This window comes from Typha latifolia, chromosome 2, assembly GCF_019914945.1.
Source record: "Typha latifolia isolate L0001 chromosome 2, TyphaL0001v2, whole genome shotgun sequence".
NCBI classification, from domain to species: domain Eukaryota; kingdom Viridiplantae; phylum Streptophyta; class Magnoliopsida; order Poales; family Typhaceae; genus Typha; species Typha latifolia.
In genome coordinates, this window is record NC_133087.1 from 1,546,322 (window position 1) to 1,563,602 (window position 17,281).

The window sequence follows — 17,281 nt, forward strand, 5'->3', positions numbered from 1 at the left end:
TGCCAAGTAGCTAGCTAGTCCGGCTGCAGGAAATTCCTGCAGCAGGCCCCTGGGTTGGCATGGGCCCTACCTTGGTCGATGGCACCTCAGCAGGAGACCCTTTCGAGCACAATTGTCTCAAGTTAAAAGACGACCCATGGAGGTAGCTGGAGGATGTGGAGAGATGAGATGGATGCCATTTGGTTGCAGAGAAGAGGAGAGCAGCTCGCTGGCTTTTGGTGCGTTGGAGAGAGAAGAGGTGTGCATGGTGGAGAAGCAGGGCACGTGCATTACTATCTAATTGATGGATAGTTAGTTCTTCATGTGCCCATCTTCTCCACCAAGCACAGCTCATCTCAGTAATGGCCATGGGTGGAAGTGTGGAAAATTCCAGCTAATTTAATCAGCTGAATGCTCAACAGCCGACAGTGCTCCCAGTCCCAGAGGAGGTAATTAAGTTACTTCAACACATATTCTCCAAATCTTTAGCATGGCATGATGAGAATGCACCAGATTTGTTTCGAGTTCATAGACGTAGGAAACAAATTAATCCGATAGAATGGCATGTACTGAATGAAAGAAAGAAGTAATTGTTTTTATGGGGCAACAACCACTTCGTTCCCTTTTCTTGGAAACAATCTTTTGGTAGCTTCCTTGCAGACTTTTGTTTGTTTTCAGAGAGTTGGAATAAGAGATGAGATTGACAAGTGCACACAGTCGGGCTGGGCTCCCTCCCTCTACAACTATAGAAGGGAATCTACTCTACTCAGTCTATTTCTTTCGTTGCTTCTCTTATGATCGATATATCTAACGAAAGGTTCACTCACCCAAATGCCCGTGAACCTAACATCCTAGTGGTCCTAGTGTCCTACGTACCATTTGCAAATGGCCCGAAAGAAGAACGGGCTCTATTGCACAAAATGACATTGTACCACTTAGGATCCAAGCTTTTCCCTTCTCTAACCACCAGCTACCTCATCTTTCCTCTCCAACTTATAGTTGATCATAAAAATCATCACTTGTAACTAAAAGAAAATATGTGAGAATTTTCGTCCAAATTACTAAAATTACTTTTCTCCCTAATTAATTTGTCTAACAAGTTTCACTTTAACTATAAATATAGAGAAGGATTTGATATAAAAAAATTATACAAAAATGTAAAATAATTATATATATAAATATAAGGAGGTAAAAAGTGCTTATAGGAATTTAAAGCGCATTAGATAATTAGGACTAGCCGTAAGAATTTGGCGCAAAGAGATTACTAGCTAGAATGGCGGCAATAGTACATTTGTCACTTAAAGATGTAGTTGCCGACTTTATTGTCTTCGCGACCTCCTACGAATTCGCCGGATAATAAGAAATCGGCATTGGCATTAAGAGTCCCCGCGACAAAGGTAAAGCAGCTCTGTGGCTTCTTTAGACACCCTAGCCTTCCGGGATCAAATCCCGTTTGTTCGAGCAATGCGATCTTTCCTCTCTTGCTATTTCGATGTTGGCTTACGACAACATGGCGATTCTTGAGGTAGATTGCACATCTCCAATGGATTTCTTATGATCTTGCACTGATGATGCGGTATATATGCTTCTATTTGCTATTTAACAGTTGTTGGAACTCATATTCCAAAAGTGGTGCCAAAGTACCTCTTTCTTTCTTTTTCGCCATCTCAACGGCCAATCTGATCTTATAATTTAGTTCCCTAGTTTTGCCGCAAGTTTACGTTTCTTGTAGTTAGAAATGTGTTATCGTGCTGTGTTACTTGATCCTGCTGTCATGCAGTTACAAATGTCAACTCACTGCAATCAACGACAGTATAATAAGGGAATCATGTCGGATTTTAAATCGTCTAGATTTGCAAACTTCAACTTAAATAGTAAACACAGGATGTAAAGTAGAGGTATGCTGTTTAAGTTAGGCTGCTGTCTTAGATAGTAAAGTTTAAAAAAGTCACAATGCATGAATTTGTGTGAATTATATGGCGTTGTACCTCCGGTTGCAGGATCAGAGGGGTTAGGGGTTCTCTTGGGGCCTGGGAGAAAGATTGACGCTTGAAATTTACCTGCTGAGGCTAATGAGGGGAACTCAAGGATTCCTTCTTACAACACGGATGGATGATAATATGGTATTCTCTTTTTTGAAAGTTTTACTTTGATGACTAATAAGACCATTTAAGATTTAATTTTTTTTTTCTCTCACTGTGATATTCTCTGTAACTTGGTAATGCCTACAAATGCAGCACTGTAAAACACAAGATTCCTTATTCCCTCAGTATATTTTATCGAACATTATTTGAGGAAGTTCTTTCAAAAGACTACTGGATGCCATAACTCATACGGTAGTAATAAATCTTTCCACGGTACTACTCATTTATATGCAACTTCCTTAGGTGAGCTCTGTGCTGTTTGGTGATGATAGGTCAAGGCTTTCTATTCGTCGGCAGGCAAAGTTTCCTCCTTAGAATATGGCTTTTCAAAATATTAAACATGCGCCCAGTTACTGGTAGGTGAATTAAATACAATTTTCCTTATTGTTCTCCCCTTTTTGATCTCGATGGACAAAGGAAATTAGAACAACCGACATATATTTAAGAATGTTGGGTGTGCGGTACTAAATTTCTAAGATAAGAAGATTGGATTAATGGCAAAATACTCACCTATTAATATGTTAAGCATTCACTCTTACTGAGATATATAAATTTGTTATAAGAACTTCAAATCTTCTGTTGATGTTGCATTGCCAATCTGAGGGGCCTGTTCTTGTTGTGCCCCTCATGAATTCTGGCCAACTAGCTTAAATGGACTTCAACATGTTTGGTGATTTACATTTCAGAAGTAAGAAGACTAGAGTTACAAAAGTTACAAATTGGCACTCAACATACATGGATAGAACCCTCAAAACACTATGAATCTTTTTTACTATGATCAATGGCTCAATATCTACACAACCATATTGACTCCAGATATCTCCTGTATACTGTGAAAAATACTTAAAAGGTTTCATCTTCTGAACTGTCTTCTTGGCAACTGACATAAGCAAAGAAGTTTGTGATTTCAGAATTGGAGGGACTTGCAGAGATCATGCAATATATACAGTGGTGATTAAATCCTCTGAAATTATAGCTAAAGTAAGCATCTCACTCATTAGTCATCATCTAATCTTTAAATATACTTTTGTTATGTTGTATAATGGATAATTAACATTTAGTAAATGGTTGATGCAGGTCAGAGAGGAGAAGAAAATTGCTTAACATAGAAGTTTTGTATGGCCATGATATGGTTCTTGGTGAAAGATGATGAGAAAAAAAATATAAGCAGATAGAAGTATCAATTTGATACTGATGAAGGCTAATAATATTAATATATATATATATATATATATATATACTCTAGTAGATAGTCATAGTCATGGTCATTGTGGCTTTCAGGCTGACTTGCTGCCTCTTCGCCTTTCTAAGTCAAAACTTTTTGCTGCTGATTAAGATGAGCATTATGTAGCTGTAAGCATGACAGTGATAGAGACATCAGCTTATATATTGCATAAGGATGCCACCTCTGAGTGCACTATATCGTGGTATCTCACATCTGGCAAGTTGTCTTTAATTGCAATACAAATCAACTGTTCATTTGGAAGATAAAAAGTTTGAGTGCATATCATTTTCATCAAGAATGATAGGCCACTATCAGGTGTGGACTTAATAGTCTATACCAATTATTTTGACCTATACTGTTTTCACATTACTTTGTTGCATATGGTGTCTCTTTTCCACCAAATAGGTCTCACAGTCCTGTAGCTGGTAGTGAAAGCTAATTTCTACTATGTTTGCAACAATGCTCATCTTTATTTTTGGATCTTCTTATTTAAAACAAGAGACTGGCAAGCATCAGAATATTTTGTAATTTGTAACTATTATTGCTTTTTTGTTGGGACAAATTATTGAATCATATAAATATTGTCTCCTTTTCTTTTGTAGATGCCAATTATTATTTTATTAATTTTTGTTGCCTGTGGATAAGCAATAGCATCAAGAAGAATTTTAGTTGTAGATGCAAATATGCAGTAAAGTCCTTTACAAATGAAGAGAAATTATTCTTAGAAAGAAGAAAATTTCAATTGTTCGGATCCTTATAAATGCGCTGCGCTCTTCATAAGGACAAGAACATCTCTCATTAAAGTACATAATCTAAACGTTACCGATGATCTCGAGAAATTGTCGTAGAGCCCCCCCCTATAATTCCCTATTTATAGCCGCCCCTAATCTTTTCTTTTCCATTTTTGTCCTTTCCACCCCGGCTTCAACTCTCGCGGGTCCCGACGATTCCACCGGCGTTTAAGAACCAACCTTTTCTGCAATTAGAAACAAAAAAGAAACCCCCCAAGAGGGAATAAGAAAGAAGAATAGGAGCAGCAAAAGCCCTCTTTGTTATCGGGAACTCTGCAGTAAAATTCCCTCCCCAATTCCAAGCTTTATCTGCTATCCTTCTCTCTTATCTCTGTCGGCTTCGTCTCTTTGATCGTTCGGACAAGTGCAAAGGGGCGGTTGATTCCTCTACTCCGAGTGGAGAGAGTTGTGGTCTCTCTAGGGTTTCGGTTTCTTGTTATGATTTCTCTAGATTTGGGGAAGATGTCGTCTTCGTCGTCCGCGACGGTTCGGGTGGAGAAGGCGACGAGCGATCTCCTGCTCGGGCCGGATTGGACGTTGAACATGGATATCTGCGATTCCATCAATTCTCATCAGTGGTGAATAAAACTCGAAACTTATCCAAGGAATTTACGATTGTTGCTCAGAATTTCTTCTAAATTTTAGTGATTTTTTGTTGCTTTCCTGAGCGTGTGCACGCATAGATAAGCACTTTTGGTCCTTCTAATATACTCTTGCCATGAATTTAAGCTATCATCTTCCTATTTGTGTTTTAATCTATCTATTTGGGTGTTTGCATAAGTTTACTCTCATCATTTTGGAGGAGGAAACTATTTGTTTGCGGTTCAAGCTTAGAATTATCCATGAAGTCTCACATGGCGTGTTGAATCAGGCAAGCAAAAGATGTGGTCAAAGCTGTGAAGAAGCGTCTACAACATAAGAGCCCAAAGGTTCAATTTCTTGCATTGACGGTATGTGCCAACTTTATGGAAGTCAAACTGGGTTGATGTTAAACTACAATATTATGCAACTTGATATGAAACCTTATCTAATTCGAATTATATCTATTAAATTGTTCACTGCTAGTCATTTAACTCTTAGGTGCATTTAGTTCTGTAATTATTGATTGGGTATCCGATAGGTGTTTCCCCTTTTGTTTCTTTCTTTTGCCTTAGACGGTTAGACATATCTTTGAGTAGACATTTTGAAGTGTTTTGTATTCTTTTCTTTTCTCTTTTTGCAGCTATTGGAGACAATGGTGAATAATTGTGGCAATGATGTGCATTTTCAAATAATTGAGCGTGATATTCTGCAAGAGATGATCAAAATAGTCAGGAAAAAGGTTAGTTTATGTTTTTAACTTCTTGCTAACATGCAGAGATGTATATTCTTATGTTTTTTCTTTACTAGTCTAAGTGGCTTATTGGTATGAGATTACTTCAATCTTTGTCACCCATGTGATGAAAAATTTATTGAACATTTCTGCAGACAGATATGGAAGTGAGGGATAAAATCTTGTCACTACTTGACTCTTGGCAAGAAGCATTTGGTGGAGCTGAAGGGAAGTATCCTCAATACTATTGGGCATATGCTGAATTAAGGGTTTGTACTATAAATTCTTTTTTCACTTTGTTCCAAGGGTTGTTTCTAATATATTTTTTTTCTCTTTCTCAGAATAGCTTTAGTATGATAATTGAAAACATGTTTTTGGCTTTCTGCTATATTTTTTCTTTTACATATGAATTGATTCAGTGTAATTAAGAGCTATCTCTTTGTTGCATGATTTTTGCATAATCCAACCAATTTTGGTAGGCCCAAGCATGACCTCTCCCGGAGTAATTATTCTTTTCTTTAAGCCCAAGCTTGCCCTATGTAATTGCAGCTCAACCTAAGCCTAGTACATCAACCCACTTGACAAACGGGTTAGGGTTGGGCTTAGGCCCAATCTGTGCCACTTAAATAAAAGACATTATTTACCAAAATACAATAATATATGAAATTATGGTTATAAATGTTATATATATATATTAATTATATCAGGCCAAGTCGGGTTGGGCCATTGGAGTTGTAATCCACCCAAACCTAGCCTAATTGTGGATCATATTATATTAATTATATCATGCCAAGTTGGGTCGGGCCATTGGAGTTGAAATCAGCCCAAACCTAGCCTAATTGCAGATCGGGTCTTATAATTTAAACCTAGCCTAGCTCAACGAGACTTCTTGACCCAACCCGCCAAAAAATGGATCCGGTCAAGTGGGTCGGGTTACCTATGCTCAGGCAGGTCTACTTGAAATCAATCTCATTTTTTTCCTTTGGAACTTTTACATTAGAGTCTAGTTTTTTGAACTTTGACATGCTCAAGGATACTGTTGCATAATTGTTTTGATGAAGATAATTATTTCTCTCGTTTATGTTAAAAGGAATGTTGACCTATAGTTGTTTAATCAATGGAGTATCTATTTTGTAGAGATCCGGAGTGGAATTTCCACAACGCTCCCCAGATGCTCCTCCAATATTTACTCCTCAAATCAATCGACCTGCACCTTTGCTGCAACTTCCACAAGCAGGTTATGGTATGCCTACTAATTCTAGTTTAAGACTAGATGAAGCAATGGCATCTGATATGGCAAATTTGAGGTAAATTTAGTCTAGTTTTGGTATTAGGTACTCATTCTTTTCAATAAAGAATTTTAGTGACAATTTTTATGCGGTTTCAGCTTGTCAGACTTGGATAGCATGCGAAGTGTAACAGAGCTGCTATGCGAGATGCTGAAAGCTGTAAATCCAGATGATCGTGGGGTATGCATATGCTCATATTTTGTATCTTGTTGCTGACTGTCCTACAACTATATGCTGCCTATGCTTTTAGTTATTTTTACTGTACTCAACATGCTTCCCCCCACCCTTTAGGCTGTTAAAGATGAAGTCATCACAGACCTTGTCAGCCAGTGTCGCTCCAACCAAAAGAAGCTCATGCGTTTGATAAATACAACCAGGTATGTGCCTTCATTAATTCTTTAGTGATATTCTTTTAATTTTGTTGTGTTGATCAAACTAAACAAAACACCAGTTCATGTTCAATTCCAGGATCATCTTTTGTACCTTATTCTTTTTCTTTGACCTTTTCTCTGTATAGATATAAGTAACCTGATTGTTGTAACACAGTCACACATTAATTAAGCTTCATTTTTGCTGCCAACGCTTCCTGTATGGCAGTTACTGAATGTCTCTTGGATTATATCCACAGGGATGAGGAGATTTTGGGACAAGGTCTTGAATTAAATGATAACTTACAAATTTTGCTTGCAAAACACGATGCAATAGCCTCAGGCTCTCCTATGCCAACTGAAATACCTGATTCAATTCCAAGGCCAAGTACACCTGTTGCATCTACACCTGTAGTGGTTAATGGATTGGAAGATGAAGAGGAAGAGGAGGATGATGAGTTTGCACAGTTAGCCCGCAGGTCTCACTTAGGTCTAATTCATCTGTTTCCTCTTTTAATGAGAATTATCTTTAATTTACAATCTTCATATTTTCATCCATGCAGGAACTCTAAATTGCAGTCTGTAATCACTGAAAACGCATCTTCTGTAACCGGGGATCAAGCTTCCTCCCTGAACCACAATTGTGCAACAATTTCAACTGTTACCCCAAGTACTGCAGCTTCATCCTCTGTTCCGAACAATGCATTGGCCCTGCCTGATCCCCCTGCACCAGTCAGGACTGCCACAAAAGAGCAAGATGTGATGAACCTTCTTAGCCTTGCCTTGACGTCAAATCCTTCACCACCTCGAACTCCGGTGACACCTCCCTCTGTTGCCAATCAGAACGCAGCACCAGCATCTCATTCTCCCAATGGACAAGAGCGACCTTTCCATCCACAAGCTTATGCTGTAAACCAAGGATTTGCTCCCTACAACAGTTATGTTGCACCATGGGCTCAGTCTCAACCTCGATCGATCCCTCCGCCACCTCAACCTCAGCCTCAATTTCAGGTTCCCGAGAGCTCATCAAGTTACCCACCCCCACCATGGGCTACTGCTCCAGTCAATCCGGAAACCAACCATTTCTCACCTCCGGTGTATCAATTTCCATCTGCTCCCAATGCTGCTGTTTATTCTCCAACGCAACCTTCTAGACCTATACAGAACTTCAATTCACCCGTTTCTAGATTTCATAGTAGTCCAGCTCCTGCTGCAGGAACGCAAATGAATCCAAACCTGAGGCAGTCATCCTTTACAACTTCTCCTAAACCATACGTTTATTCGAACAGATTGTTTGATGAGCTGATAGACTTGAGAAGCACAGATGGCAGTCCGAAGACAAGCTGTGTAACTCCTACTTTATCCGGCTCTTCCAACCAAGCGATGAACAGTGAAAGAAAATAGAACTGTCGTTTAGATATTGTGTATAGCTATGGGATATGCAATGTTTTCTGCATAGACTGTTTACAGATACAATGATCTCTTGATTGAATGATATCACTGGTGTTGCTTCTCCAATTAAAGTAATGTTTAATTCTGGGAAGGTTTGTTTCTCTCATATTATTGCATAGCTAAATAGGAGGCAAACAAAATAATGAGATAATGGAAATGTCTAGTTTGTTGAGGATTTTATGTTTATTTTTTTCTTCTTTAATAGACGACTGATACACAGATTGGACATCTAAGCCAATCTTCTCACAGTGAGTTTAAGCCACAAGCCCGCAACGCGATACAAACCGTCATAATTTCTCTATAGGAGAAATAACAAAGCGAGGCTTGTGTGACTTACCCTCAAGGCCTCTTATTAATATATGTTGAAAGAGAATTTGAGGCCTCTTATTAATATATGTTGAAAGAGAAAAACCCTAACAAGTGCAGAAAACCTCCGGCTTTGCAGCTAATCTGCAGCAGTTTGAACCTTGTCGGTTGCAGTCCGATACTTGTAGAGCTTAGAGCACAAGAGGTAGTACCCAAAGTTGATCCCCCCGACTACAACCAGCATCCAGTACACGTTCTCCAACTTAGACTGGTTTATATCATCCGGTAGCCACGTGGTGACTCTTCGCACCAATCCAATCACAGCCGTACTCAGGTAAAATCCAAGGGACACGATCAACGCGATCATCCCCGTCGCGGTGCTACGTAGCGACTCGGGGAACTCCTGGTAATAGAACGCCACCTGTCCGGGGAACTGGAACGCCTCCCCCACCCCTGACACTGCCAACGTCATCACAAGCCACAGCACTGACATGGGCACGACGGCACCGGTCACGTGGGGGGAACTGCGGGCGATGGACTCGCGCCTCCGCTCGACCAAAGCGGAGGCGACCATTGAGGCGGCGTTGAGCACGTGGCCGACCCCGATTCGCTGGAGCGGGGTCGGGGTGTGGCGGGTGAGGGCGTGGTATAAGGGGATGAGGAGGCGGTCGAGAAGGAAGAGGGAGAGGACGACAGCGGAGGAGGAGGAGACGATGAGGGAGCCAGCCGGGAGGATGAAGTGCGGGCCGAGGTGGCGGTCGACGGTGAGGGCTTGGAGAACGGTGAGGCTGCCTTGGATGCCGATGGAGATGCTGAGGAAGATCGAGGAAGACCAGAGCGGGAGGATGCGGAGGAGGGACTTCAAGTCCGACACCTCTTGGGTGCTGCAGAGGTGCCAGGGACGGGCGACGGTGCCGTCCGGATGGGTGTCGCCGTCGGTGATCACCGCCGCGCGATTGAGGATGCTGCAGTGGTTATCATAAATTGAATAAGATTACACAACAAATCCCAAATAGGGAAAAAAAATGCACGTTTCAAATTGTATTAATAAAAATATTTTTATAGATTAGTAGATGGCTCATTTCTCTGCCTTTCTCCTCATTCTTTTCTAAAAATTTGGATCCAAACTAAAGAAAATTATTTCTCTATTTCTTTTGTTTGCTTTCTCTTCTCTCATATTCTTTTTATCGAAGCAGAGTATCAAAATATTCTTTGACATTCTTTATCAAAAACACAGCGAAATTGGGCTAAACGCAAAAAGTTAGGATGTGAAATTCAAAAAAAAAAAAAAAATCCTATTCTTTTCTTTTATTTTTCTTATCTACTCTGCGAATAAGTCAACTTGAAAGCAAAAAGTAGCGTGCATAAAATATCTTCGAAATTTAGCAGGCTTAAATGGTTGCTCTAACAGAGAAGTTTTCCATCAGATTCCTATCTACTGCCCACCAAATTAACTTCCAATACTGTCGCTTACTTCTGCAAACGATTGCGATCGCCGTTCCTTCCTTTCACAACACACTACTATCCTTACAGATAGGATTCGTCGTCTTATCATAATTAGATAGCCCGCGAAAACGACAGAAGGACCTAATCCCGACAGAGACGCGTCACTAGCGACATTGGACTAAATTGCAACTCATTGGTATACTTTTCCAAAGATCTTGTCCTTAATTATGTAGCCACGTTTGAAATAGATGCATAACGCGCGTCATACCTAAAGCTTTGGCTTGGAGCTCCTCTAGTACTTAAGCTAGAAATCTCTACAGCTCCTGTATAGTAATTCAATTTCTCCGGTGATGTCATATCAATATAACTCTTCCTTACAGCAGCTACAACAACCCTGGCTAGCCCTACGAACGGGCTCCCTTGCGCCGCCGGCAGTTTATAGTACCGGCCGCCGAGAAGCAGAACCACCACACCTACCGCACTGCCGACCGTGGATAACCCGAACCCGAGAGCCCAGCTGACGGTGTCCTGAACGTAGACGATGACGGTGGCCCCGAGGATGGACGAGCCGTAGAGGAATATGAAGTACCAGTTGAAGAATATATCTCGCTCCTGAGGCCTGTCGAACTGGTTCGCCCCCATCGTAGCCGTCGTAAACCGGGTTCCCCCGGTCGCGATGGCCATTAGGAACACGGCGCCGTATAGGGCTGCGAACTGGCCGGGTGACGGCGATTCACACGAGCCAAATGCTGAACACGGAGAAGGCCTCAGAGAAGGAAGGGCGGCCGTTAGAGTGAAGAGGACCAGTGACTGCACGCATGCAAGTCAGTCACATATTAAAAAAAAAGTGAGAGAAAGACATATTAATCATTTGTGCGGAATTAATCAAAATCTCACGACCAGAAAGGAGGCGGCAGAAGAGAAGGCAACAACTGGATAACAACCAAAGTAGGCGTCCGAGACGATGGCTCCCGCAACGGGGGCAAGGCTCATGCTACCATTGATGATGTTTGAGATTTGAGCCGCATCGATACTCTTGACGTTGTATTCTCTTATCAAGTAGACGATTAAGTTACTACCTGCACCACTGATGGCTAATCCCAATCCTAACGTACTCCCTGCAATATGTGTTGTATAAGGAGCTAGTCAGTGTGAGAAAATTTGTAGAATTAACTGATAGATATATTATACTAATTACCTGAGATGAAAGGAAATGTAATCCAACCCCCTCGCTTCCCATTTCTCTGTGCTTCGATGACATCGAGATTACATCCCTCGGATGCTTCCGTTTCCATTCTCTCTCTCTCTCTCTCTCTCTAATAAAAAAAAAAACTAGAAAGTTGAAGCACTTCGTGACCAGAATAAGACCAAGCGAAGGTATATATATATATATATCCATGAACGTTGATATCTAGACAGTTTACTCCAATGGTAGATAGAAAGTCTATTTTGAAGTAATAAGTAGCCATAAACTCGGTAGTTAATTTCCTTTTCTTTTCTAGATCCGTCTCCATCATCCATGTCATGTCGGAGGGGTTGAGTTGCACGTCACTCGCACCATGCCATCTTGTGGCATCTTAGAATTAGAATTCCTGCAGAAGCTTCTCACAGCACTGGTAAAAATCCCGACTCGATTTCTATTACCTATAAACTAACATATAAAGTGAACAGAATGCAATGGTCTTTTTGGTCCCAATAGCTTACATGCTTGCATTAGAAGGTAGAACCCTATTCTCTATTGTGACCGCACTTTTTTTCTTTTCGGATGAATAATAAAAGATCGAGTTAGTTTATAGAGGGATAATTTTCATTAAAGAAAAAGTTTCTAGAGGGATATATAAGGAGATCACGTTAGCTTACCAAACAGGACTTGTTTAGTCCTTTAGCAGAGTACGAAGAAATATTTAATAATGTAAGGGGTGTCGAAAAGTACATGCGAGAGGAACTTGCGGCCACAGCCCAATTAACTCGTTAATTATGAAACAATAATCTAATTATGCTTCGAATTTTTTTTATTTACTATGTAATAACCTATTTATATTATATGAATAGATAAAATTTCAACCCATTTAATAGATGGGACATGATTATAGTCCTTGAATTAAGATTCCAAATTTGGAGAGGACGACATAATGTCATCGTCTGGAAATCAATTTCACATTGGGCTGGTCCGACCCAATCCACTTGACTCAAAATGTCGTGACTCAAAATTGTCGATCCAATTCCAAAGAATTTCCTACGCCAGAGCTTGCTATGGCTCATAAAATTAATTTATAAAATAACGTCATCTATCATCATAACATTATACTCTCATTTATCACACGGCATAACTAAATGGGCCCTTATAAGAGCCCACATATAAAGGCCCATTAATTTCAAATGAGCATAGACACGTGCCGGACGTACTAACCTTTTATACATATATCACTTTCCTTCCCATAATACCCACTAATATGTCGACATGCTCCTTCTCACGATTAGTTTAGAAATTCCCGCCTGTTCCCAGAATATCACAAAAGGCTTTAGAAATGAGGACATGATGTCCACACTTGTGGGCCACTCTTAAAATTCTAATACTACCCCTATCTCTCTTCGATTTATTCTACTTACATTAGTTTAATGATCCGATCAACTTAAAAGTAGAGGAGACTTAGATAACGTTCAAATTATTTATTGATTGGTTTTTGCATTTAAGCAAACTGGGTTAGCGTAGTGGGTATTTCGGTCAATACGGCCATCAACTCTTTTTTACTAACTGACATTCTGACAACTTACTAGCTAGATGGATCCCTAATCGATTTATTTAATGAACATAGGTATTTGGCGGTGGTACTTTAACCCAAAGTCATGAGTTGTGATCGGCAAGCAAAGAAGAGCAGGAGAGGAGATCCATGGTGAGGTTGGAGTCTGCTATCTATGTAGTGCTTGGTGTGATCATGAGGAAGAGCATCTGCAGGTTTCATGAGGTGAGCAAAATGGCCAGGGAGTTCATCTCAGTCCTCACTACTATGGCTCGGTTCTCTGGCTTGGCACTCCGGAGACCGGTGCCAGTTCCGGCGAGGTACTCACCCATGTCATCCATGGTGATGGTCGCTAGGCATGACAGGTAGATAGAAGATCATATATATGTGCTGTGCATGCATGCATATCACATATATACGCATATACTTGTTCTCCTTCACCATCCATCCATCCATCCATCCATCCATCCATCACCAGTATTAATGTCTTCTTTCCTTTATCTCCTATAAGTTGTTGCCACTACGTATCATGGATGTTGTTCTTTTTTTTTTTTCGGTTTTGCTAATGTAAACATATTTATTTATTCTTGGGTACGATTGTGTTGGTGTTGGTGTATGTAGATTTGAATCTGGACTTCCTGGTTTTGTTATTGATGATTGATCTGGGCTTTAAGAGCCTAATGAGGTAGTGGACTCGAATTAGTGAAAGAAAAGATTAGAAGAAAAGTTGGGAGGTCTGCTACCAAAGTTAATTAATTGCATTAGGGCAGTGATAATTAAGAAGATCTAGCTTAGCTAGCTTGGGGCCAAAAGAATCAAACCCTAACTGCTTCTTTTCTGACGATGAAGCCCTATTGTATAGGTACATGACATACAATCTAAAGCAGTCTTCTGCATCAAATATAGAAAGTATAAATTGCATTAACATTCATCAGAAGAATATAACCACATGAAGTAAGCAAGATTATGCATCGAAGTTTTGGAGAAATTTAAAAATGCAACTCAATTGGCCAATGTTCTTATGATACTATAGGATCAGACAGGCATGAATGGTAGAGCAACGAATTATTCTTCATTTTATGAACTGATGCGACTCTTGTTTCTGTTCTTTGTTGCTTTGAGTTGCATATGGTTCCTTAGGAGATCATGCATAGTCACAGTTCATCGATGTTTCTTTCTTTTGATTTTATTTCTACAGAAACAGGTCTTTCATTTTGTGAAATCTAGAATGATTCAATCAAAATTGGATTAATATTCGTTGTTGATGATAAAGCTTTAAGATTTTTGGTGTGATATATTGTGCAATTCAGAGTTGCATGCCCTAGAAATCAGGTATTATTTTCTTTACCATATTCCTATCAAAGGGTTGTCAGTTTTAAGATTGAGATAATTTGACGTTAAACATGGCATAGAGCGGCATTTCATCAATGAAAATGTGTGTGTGTGTATATTACTTTGCCCAAGCTTGAATAGTTTGTGTCTCAGATCGCTAGAAACAATATATGCCATATGAATTATGTGTCCTTGAAGGTCCACGAGAGTATGTCATGGTGTTTCTGAATATTGCTGATGAATTGGGCTCTATTATGTACATAAATGAAACCATAGCTTCATTTAAGGTTGTTCTTTCTATCCTTCTAGTCTAGATTTTATTATTAATGTAACTAATAGACTAAGTTTTTATCAAACTCATCGATCAAACCATTTGAGTTGGTTTAGTATGAGTCTCATAGATTGTGTTATGTTGCTTTGAGTACATTTGACTCCACTTGACTCATGTAGCTTGGGTTAAGTCGAGGGGCATGTATAAGAGAGCTTATGCACCCAAATATGAGAGAATTGGCAAGCAAAATGGGTTTCTCTCTTATTCTCTCATCTCGGTGTAGAGAAGAGAGGCATAGAAGTTTACACTCTAGGTCTTCTAATTGCTAGTTCATGGACACCAAGATTGGTTGCAGGTGGCGAATATGACATTCTCGAAGAAGGCTTTGCTCAAAAAGATTGTTTTATCTTAGACAGTAGAGATGTGAGATAACTCTATTTGTATCTTTATATTCTTGATAGGAGATTTGTTATTTCTCCTCAGAAAAGTAATCCGGTGTTAGGTGAACTGCATATGTTATTGTGCTGTGGATATGCATGCACTCGTCTTCTACTTAGAATTTTATCTTTCTCCATATTCTTGCATATCTTGAGCGTGAGGCTTGCTAGAGCTAAGTGCTTTGGTATTTAAAAGTATTTTAGCCACATACACTACTACGTACCCAAATAAGAATTCATTTGAATATCTTCTTCTTCTGCTTAGGAAAGAAACTGTAAAACTAATCTTTGGCATGCGTAAGGGTGATGGTTAAATTAGTAGCCACAGCCACTTTACTAATACATTGTCACATAATGATATCTAATAAAAAGATAATCCACAAAACAAATCATTGTGTTAATTGATATTGCAGTGGTGAATTGATATATATACATAAGATAGGTTGTTAAGGAATACTATTGATCCTTAATACAACTTTAAATAACAGAGATGAATGCAATCAACTTGTACTATTTTTTAAAAAAATTGAATGTTAATAAAGATGTGATATTGGCATTGTCCAGAAGTCTTCTATAACTATGATTCTAAAAGATATTCTTGCCCAGTATAATATATATATATATATATATATTAAAAAATTTCTTAGCCTTTCTTCTCTTATATTTTCTCGTATTAAGAGTCTCTTCCCGAGCCACCTATACGTCCTATAGATCTACCATATTGTTCCCACTGCATGCGGCTAGTGCTGGTAAGTATATTATAGGTTTTATTTGGAGTTTTTTTTTTTCCAAGAGTGAATTTAGTGTAAACAAGAAGCTATAGAAAATAAGTTAATTATATTGTATGAAGTTTTGTAGTCATTAGATAAAGAGAACCACGGTCCACGGACCGTTCACATTTCCTAAAATTTTATGCTAAACTATTTAATTCCTTAATTGGTCTTCTTTCGCTGGTAAATAGTGTTAATGTGTTATTATCATGCTTCAAGTTAATATATCTAGTTAACTTTATTGCTTGATTGTTTTCTTTTCTTTAATATCGTATTATAAGTTAATCATAATGGATTGATAAATATGTTTGTCTATTTCTATATGCTTATTCTTATCTATTTTTAATTATTTAATACAACATAAATTTAAAAGAAAATTCTAATATTTCAGCCCTCCTAGTGTGAAAATTTTGGGCTTCACCACTGCCACTGTTTATGATCGTATGATCACTCGCTCTATCTAATGGGAATGGAGAGTCATTAATGACCTACAAGTTGAATTAGTAGTGGGTATTATTGATAATTAATTCACTCATCTGGGCTGCAACTCTATGGGCCTCACAAAGTTCCCATCCAAAGCCCACAAGTTGTCCCGTACATAAATGGGGTTAACAACTACTGCCACATTAAGAACACATTATGACGTGTGTTATTTGCCTTAATTTAATTGCTCTCCACTTAGGCAAGCATCATAAGATTTTTTTTATATATATATATATAAAAAAACACGAGGTTTTGAGTCTTTGTAGCAAACTCGTAACCAAGAATTGGCAATTAATTTCCTTCAATTTCTATTTGTTTATAGCCAATCGATTGTATAACAAACGCCAAAAGATGCAGTACTTGCATGAGTCATGTAGGCAGATGCATGCCCAGCCAAATTGATCTCCTTGTCCTTTTTAATTAATTAATTTATTCATGGCCCCCGGGCCACACTAATTGCTCATTTGAACTTGAGTAGATAGATATATTTGGCAACTTGCTTCTCCACTTTATGCTTTTATTAGTCTTGTTTCCATTGTCACAATCACATGTGAATGTAACTTCCAAAGTGTTCTCACGTGATCTTTGGTAGTATATCGATCTATCACAAGAATCCTGGAGTAATCCATCCACATACGATCTTCTCTAACAGTATTAAAACTTAATCACCAAATTAAAGATCACGTGGAGTAGCTACCATGCATATATGGTTAATATACAATCTTTAATTGTAACATTTAGCCAATCAAACATTAACAATCATGCAGATATATATATATATATATATATATATCTAACAGTTTAAGGGTACAACAAAAATAATATGCAATTGGTTGTATATATATATATATATATATATATATATATATATATATATATATATATATAACCTCTGTGGAGTTGAGCTACATAGGATCCCTTGATAGGGTAAAAAG

General features: G+C 38.8%; 2 protein-coding genes across 2 annotated transcripts; one reads left to right on the plus strand and one right to left on the minus strand.

The window, feature by feature from the left end:
* Window positions 1-4,126: 4,126 nt before the first annotated feature.
* Window positions 4,127-8,666, plus strand: LOC140781792 (TOM1-like protein 6). The gene is made up of 9 exons (XM_073128006.1): window positions 4,127-4,717; window positions 5,011-5,089; window positions 5,362-5,460; window positions 5,607-5,720; window positions 6,589-6,758; window positions 6,839-6,920; window positions 7,032-7,117; window positions 7,369-7,587; window positions 7,672-8,666. The coding sequence occupies exons 1-9, from the start codon at window positions 4,578-4,580 to the stop codon at window positions 8,510-8,512; spliced, it is 1,830 nt and encodes a 609-aa protein (XP_072984107.1). The 5' UTR covers window positions 4,127-4,577; the 3' UTR covers window positions 8,513-8,666.
* Window positions 8,667-8,703: 37 nt separating this feature from the next.
* On the minus strand, window positions 8,704-11,675 carry LOC140781793 (protein NRT1/ PTR FAMILY 2.7-like). Its single transcript, XM_073128007.1, has 4 exons — window positions 11,511-11,675; window positions 11,213-11,430; window positions 10,581-11,122; window positions 8,704-9,831 (listed from the first exon to the last, which is right to left on the minus strand). The coding sequence occupies exons 1-4, from the start codon at window positions 11,605-11,607 to the stop codon at window positions 9,006-9,008; spliced, it is 1,683 nt and encodes a 560-aa protein (XP_072984108.1). The 5' UTR covers window positions 11,608-11,675; the 3' UTR covers window positions 8,704-9,005.
* Between the last annotated feature and the right edge of the window lie 5,606 nt (window positions 11,676-17,281).